We start from the raw sequence: 7065 nt of genomic DNA on the forward strand, positions 1-7065 counted from the left end.
TGAATGTTGATCCAGAGCATTGGAATTTATGAATTCCAGAAAGTGCTGAGTGAAGGAGTTGGTACATGAGTAGTTTTCCCAATTAATGGTAGGGCCGTTGAAATTGCCCAATATCAGGGGGTTTGGTTGAACCCTAATATTTCAATGTGTCCCAGTCCATACTTCTCAAACGTCTCTGATTTTGTCAAGGTTTTTTTCCTATCTCTCTTAAAACCTGTGATTGCAAAATGGTGATGGTTTGCCATCAACAAATAATGACATCTATTAAAGCTACAGTCAGACATCTTTTACCTCTGAAAATGTATGCTAATTTACAACCACTGATTGTGCTACCATTTATAGTCAGTAGTATATTTAAATGTGTCCTTGATTTGAGACATTTGTCCCTAATTATTTTTGTGTTGTCCTTGCTTCTGGAGGTAAGAGTTAAAGCTTTGAAAAATGAGGGGTTATGACAGGTGTACTAATTTCCTTCCAAATCACAAAGACATTTCATTGGTGAAGTGATAGTTCAAGAGTGAGTGATTGTGTGCGTTGGTGTGCATGACCTCCATTTACAAAATGAGGAACGTTACCGCTTATAATATGGAGCACATGGGCAAAATGTGAAACACATTTGAAAACAAGCTTACTAACTTCATCTGGAAATCCCATAGGGTCATACCTCTCAACTTCTTAGTGCAAGAAATCTAGAAATAACGTAAAATACCCCCCCCCCCCCCCGAATAGGTACACATTTTAAATGTCGCTCTTATAAAGTTGCTAGGATTAAAGGATTTGTATCTAAAGGGTATGAAACTGAAATGTATGTCATTATTGAGTGACTTCAGTAAGCCCGTGTGATGCAGCGGTGGCGTTGTCACCTCCCAGCAAGAGATTCTCTAGTTCGATTATCGGCTGAAGCGCCTTCTGTGCGGAGTCTACATCTTCTCCCCGTGGTCGAGTGGCGTTTGAGACATGCGTGAATGGGCGTGCCTTCGTGGAAGGTTGGGTGGCGGGCTGGCACCGTAAAAATTTACTGCCAATCATTAGCAGACCGGAGTACCGCTGTCGCGACCCCTAACCCGGAAAAGCCGAACGAAGAAGATTTAGTGACTTCAGTCTTTAGTGATTTGACAGAAAAAAACACGTTTTATCGTCGTAAAGATAGTACTAAACACATTAGGCAAAATCTGGGTAGTTGTGAGGTATGCATAGGATGGTTAACGTTTGTTGTCTTTATACATATTGAAAGCTATTTTGACCAACAAACACCAGTCAGCATTATTCACCACTAATATTAGTTTTAAAAAAATCTTAACTCTGAATGTGTTCTAGACCTTTCCAGAGTGGATCGTTGATTCATTGACTTTTTAAATAAAGACTCAAAACGAGAAACGCTTCTCGGCTATGCGCGTCAACAACAAATCTTGGTCTACCTCAGGCTCCTCAGCAGTCAAGAGGCAAAGGCGCAAAGCCAAACAACAAGGGACTACGGTCGGTCAGACATTAGGGACATTTTTTAAGTATGGCACGTATTCACTTAATAAGTGTTAACATGCCCTAGGTTTTATTTTTAAGAATGAAAGCTACGAAATCAGTAACTCTTAACATCTAGCATCATTTTGTGGTTACAGTCATTAAATATTTGCCATAAAATTAAATATTACGATGAACAGATAAGATGCGGAATCAGTGACGGTTAATGACTATATTTATTGACCATGTGTGGTGCACCGTGCAGAAATGCCAAAAAAGGCTGATGTCTTTATAGGACTTAGCTTCCGTGTCTCGCTCCGTTCATTGCTGGGATAGGTTTCCACTTTATGAAGCTGATAAAAAAGGTAACCTGGAAAAAAAACGAATGAGAACTGTGTGCCTCTGTGTGGCGCTGTCGTTTTTCTTCCTTTACTATTAGACGTAGTCGTTCCTCACGTTTGGCTTTTCTCAACTACCTTTTGGAGAAATTTTCACTGGTTAAATGCCTAAAATAAAATGACAGCAATGGCGGCTTCTGATAAATGCACTAAGGATAAATTGTTATCGTTTTTAGAGGATCTTGAAGTACTTTCAAGGTAAACTCGGATGTGTAACTGCAAGAAAGCTTTTAACAACTTTCTTAACTGCACCATGTCGGGGTTTCAGAGTTGTAGGAAGTAGTGGTGTATAATACTGCTTATCATCTCAGCTGATGTTTCTGTAGGAGTTAAGACTAGTGAATTTCTTCTATTTATTTATTATTCCGTAAATTTAGTTGTACGATTAGCTGTCAGTTGACCGGAAAAACCATGTGCTGTATTATTACCAACTTTTATAGCTGCCTTTCACTGGGACTAGGTTTATATATGTTTCTGCAGAAAGTGTGGCAAAAACCTGGTTTTGTTATTGCTTTTGCAGTAAGGATGTCGTTCTTTGCAGCGGAACAGAATGAATATTCTGTGTTTTGTTTGTTTGATGCATATTGCAATGAGTTCCACACCTCATCCAGCAAATCTGTCTTGGTTTACTGTTGCATGTACTGCGAAATATGCATCCCTTTGACATCCGTAGAAGCTGTTGACTGCATATATACATATGTTCATACTAGGCTATCTGCCCTAGGGCATTTATAAGCCTAGCCAGAGTGTGTTAGGTTTTCGCCACCCATTTTAAATTAATTTTGTTATGCCCTTTTTCGAGGTTAGTATACTGTGCCTCTGTCTAACAGTGACACAGAAGTGATACCCGGGGTAAACCTACGATCTCCCATCCACTCATCAAGATTTCTCTCGAAGAGAGTCAATGAGGGACTCTGCCTAACCTGGACTGGGATTTTATTCCAGAGTGAAGGGAGCCTCTGGGTTATGAATCTGTCCCTCCAGCATGTCCTATTTATTTCAGTGCTGAGGTTCAAGTCTCGAGCGTAGCTCGATGGGATTTGGATTTTCTGAGGTGCAGCATGTCCATTAATTCCGGGTTGGACATGGCTTTATACGTCAGGCACAGATTGCCTCTGAGCAGGCGGTATGCCACTGAGTAGAGCTGGAGTTTCTTTAACCGGGCAGCAATATGGCATCTGTTTGAGCCCTTTGATCCTCTTGGTGAGGTACTTTTGGGGTCTTTCCAGTTGCTGCAGGTGTCTGGTAAGGTACATCCCAAAAGGGGCATTGTACTCAATTATGGGCCTGATGAGGGATGAGTAAAGAGGCACGATGACCTCCCCTGATCTAGATGTGAATCTCTTCATGATTAGGTGGGCTATGTAAAATGTTTTTCTAACCACTTTGGCCACGTGGTTGTCAAATGAGCGATTGCTATCAACTTGGGTCCCCAGGTCCCTAATTACTTCTGTACTTAATGGATTACCACCTATGTGGTAATTTGTGGGCACTTTGTTTTTGCCAGAGGGGATGACTATACACTTTTTGGCATTTAGCTTGAGGCCATGGCTCTGGCACCAGTTGTCTGTTTCTATGAGGCCCTTTTGGAGGATGCTTGTGTCGGCTGGAGAGTCGATTATGGCGCCCAGTTTGCAGTCATCTGCGAACTTGGCCAGCCACAGTCCTTCCATGTTGGCCTGTACCTACGAGAAATATATACCGAACAAGAGAGGTCCCAGGACTGAGCCTTGTGGGACGCCACTTGTAACTGGTTTGGAGTCTGACATGGCTCCAGCAATTCTAACCATGTGGGTTCTGTCCTTGAGCCAGTTTGCAGCCCATCTAGTGACATAGGGGTTTATATTTAAGCTGGTGAGCTTATCTATAATGCCTGAGTGGGGTATTGTATCGAAGGCTTTTGCGAGGTCCAGGTAGGCTGTGTGGACCACCTTCCCCTCGTCAATTGCCTTAGTGACTGTTTCAAAGAAATCAACCAGGTTTAAGAGGCAGGATCTGCCCTTAACAAAGCTGAACTGGGTAGGATCCAGTGTCTGTAGGTCCCCAATATTTTTATTTATGAGGACCATGATGATCCTTTCCATAGCTTTGCAGACCAAGCTAGTCAGGCTTATGGGGCGATAGTTTCCAGGATCCGTTAAGGCACCACCTTTGTGGAGAGGGACCACTGTTGCTGTACGCCACTCTTTGGGTACATATCCTGTAGTAAGGCTGAGAATGAACAGTAGTTTTATGTTTGGGTTTAGCTCTTCTTGGAGTTCATGTAGGACGCAGCCCGGGACACTGTCTGGTCCCATTGATGCTGTGTTTTTTGCTTTGGAGAGGGCAGCTCTTACCTGAGCATCTGAGATGTTAGGGGGGGAGCATATCTGGGAATTCCCACCCAGGTTCCTAACATAACTAAAGAAAGCCTTGTGATTATCCTTAGTGTCCTGTGCAATTTTTCTCTTGAAGCTGGCCTTAGACGATTTTATGAGTGCCTGTAGTTTTTTGTTAATACTGATCAGAGATGCCTTCCCTTTTTGGGATTTTGCTCTATCATGTAGTAGCTTCCTCCTTCTATTGTATAGTTTGTTTATGGCTGGGGTCCACCAGACAGGACGTCTGCCTTTGGAGGATTGGGTCTTGGTTTTATTTGGGATTGCATGATCCATGCATTCCTGAAGGTGTTCATAGAATGCGTTTATAAAGGATTCTGCGATCTGGGCCGTATTTTCCACAGGCCCGGGGGCTTTGAAGGATTCCACCTCGGTTTTGAGGAGTGTGAAATTTGCTTTAGAGAAGTTTTTCACTGTGGTTTTCAGGGCAGAGGGGGTGGAGTCGGCATGTGAATATCCAGTGAGATTAGTTTATGGTTTGATCTTACCAGTGAGGGATACACCTCTGGTCTGGAGCATAGAGTCCCCATGTTGGTGATGACCAGGTCCAGTATGTTTTCCCCTCTTGTGGGAGTGGTAACAAGTTTTCCATAGCATTTGAGTTTATAAATTCTAGGAACCTTTGAGCTAGGGTGTTGGAGCTAGAGTAATGCTCCCAGTCTATGTTTGGATAGTTGAAGTCGCCCAATATAATGGTGTTTGGAGAGACCTTCATATTTTCCAGTGTTCTCAGGAAGGCCGAGTGGGGTTCCTGGGTTTGGGAGGGTGGTCTGTAGCAGGCTATAAACTGGAAGGCAGTTTTACCCACTGTTAGTTGCACATGGATAGTCTCTGATGCTTCGTGCGTGTGGGTATCTTTGACGAATATTGATACTCCCCCTCCTTTTGTGGTTCGGTCCAAGTTTTGGGGCCGAAAAGCATGGTATCAGGTATAACCTGGGTAGTGCTGGGGTGCTCTCGGGAGCCTTGAAGCAGGTTTCTGTTACTGCACAGATATCGATGTTCTCCATGCTAAGGAGAGTTTTGAGTGTGTGCATCTTGAGGTTTAGAATTCTGGCGTTGAATAGCATTACTCTTAGTTTCTTATCCCTTGTGAGACCTATGGAGGTGGGTTTGTCTTTTGAGCCTTGCCTAAAAAGCCACTATGGGGGTAGCAAGAGCCTTTGCTAATATCCGAAAGCCCAGGGGTGACAGGTGCAAGCCATCCCTAGCGAAGCATCGTGGCTTGTCGAGCATGTCATCCCAGGCTGACAGGCGTTGGATCCCCTTTGAATGACACCAATACTTAAGCCAATTGTTGAAATTGATCATCTTGTCTTCATATTGTGGCATCATTCTTGGTGAGGGTAAGATGCTACTCAAGGTCAGGGTCATACCGGCCTGGGCTACATGCTCAGAGAGCTCCTCTATGTCTCTTTTCATGTAGTCCAGGGAGGTACGTCTCAGGTCATTCACACCATCATGGACAATGACTGAGTCATATTTGTACTTGCCTTGGAGTGACCTGAGTGCTTGTGTTATGTGGCGGATCCTAGCGCCCGACAGGCAGCTCACCGTGACCTTCTCCTTGTTCAGCCTGGTGAGCGGGATGTCAGTGTGCTTGACGATAGAGTCACCTATTACAAGTGTATCAGGTGTGTTGTTTAGCATTAAGGGCTGTGACTGTTCGGCACACTGGCTTTGTGAGCTATGTGTTGCACGTGTTTTGGGGTAGCGGTTGCTTGGGTGTCTGCTTTGGAGGTCTCTGCTGCTTAGGCAGATTTTTATTTAGAGCCTCCGAGTATGTTTTTGTGTGTTTATGTGTTTGGTTTGCTGTCATGGTAGGTCTATGTGAGACTGGAATTGTAGTGAGTGTGGTTTCCTTCTCCTCCTGACTGGTTTCGCCAGTACTGAGTTGAGAGAGAGCTTAGCCTCCAGTATGGCTATATGGTTGCATCTCTCACATGTGTTGGAATTTGTTGGGAGGAGGAGAGGGTTGTCTGTGTACATGAGGCAGTTGTAACATTGCCTCAAGATTCCCAGATTCACTAGCTGAACCGGAGAGGAGATTGACAACTGACCTTTGGACATGCTAGAATAGTATTGGGAATTCCTTTATAATTGAAAAAAAGGGCCAATGGGGAACAAGGTACTCAAGGGGAGTTTGTGAGGGTGTAGTGCTTTTAATATTTTAGTGCTGACTTATATAATTGTTTTAGTGAGCAAGTGCCAGGTAACTTAAATGCAAAAACGACAGACAGTAACTTTCTTTCAAGTGAAACAAGGAAATAAGTACAGTAAGCAAAGCAGATATCAGTAGGTATCCACAGAAGTGCTGAAAAGCCGCGTTTTAGGTGGAATTAGCGTTTCAGGGAAATAACAAGCAAACAAACAACACGCATACAAATAAAGCTAGATTCAGCAGGCCTGTATCTAGTCTATGCTACAGCAAACAAGGTGTATCAATTTCAGTAAGAAACAGTTCAAATATGCAGGCACTATAAGCCTTTAACCAGAAATTCCCAGCTCAAGCAAACAAACAACACGCATACAAATAAAGCTAGATTCAGCAGGCCTGGATCTAGTCTATGCTACAGCAAACAAGGTGTACCAATTTCAGTAAGAAACAGTTCAAATATGCAGGTACTATAAGCCTTTAACCAGAAATTCCCAGCTCAGAAGGGCAGAGTCCAGCCTCTCCTCCCACAAGAGTGCAGACCACGAACCTTCTTAATGTAAAATAACTGGCCTGAAGCCCAAGTGCTTAAACCAGAACTAATACACTTTTAGAATAACAGACCCTGAGCCCTCAATCAGCTACCTGTCCTGCAGACATAAATCCTTGTTGGAAC

At 43.5% G+C, this 7065-nt stretch overlaps 1 protein-coding gene across 1 annotated transcript in view; it reads left to right on the forward strand.

Annotated features, from left to right (window-relative positions):
* Nucleotides 1–1918: 1918 nt before the first annotated feature.
* Nucleotides 1919–7065, forward strand: part of MED4 (mediator complex subunit 4) — a 472011-nt gene continuing 466864 nt past the window's right edge. The window contains exon 1 of the mRNA XM_044072829.1: nt 1919–2054. Coding sequence (XP_043928764.1) covers nt 1975–2054 — 80 coding nt within the window. The 5' untranslated portion in view covers nt 1919–1974. The remainder of the gene's footprint in view (nt 2055–7065) is intronic.

The sequence above is a fragment of the Protopterus annectens genome, chromosome 5.part1 (assembly GCF_019279795.1).
Source record: "Protopterus annectens isolate FY-2018-M chromosome 5.part1, PAN1.0, whole genome shotgun sequence".
Taxonomy (NCBI): domain Eukaryota; kingdom Metazoa; phylum Chordata; order Ceratodontiformes; family Protopteridae; genus Protopterus; species Protopterus annectens.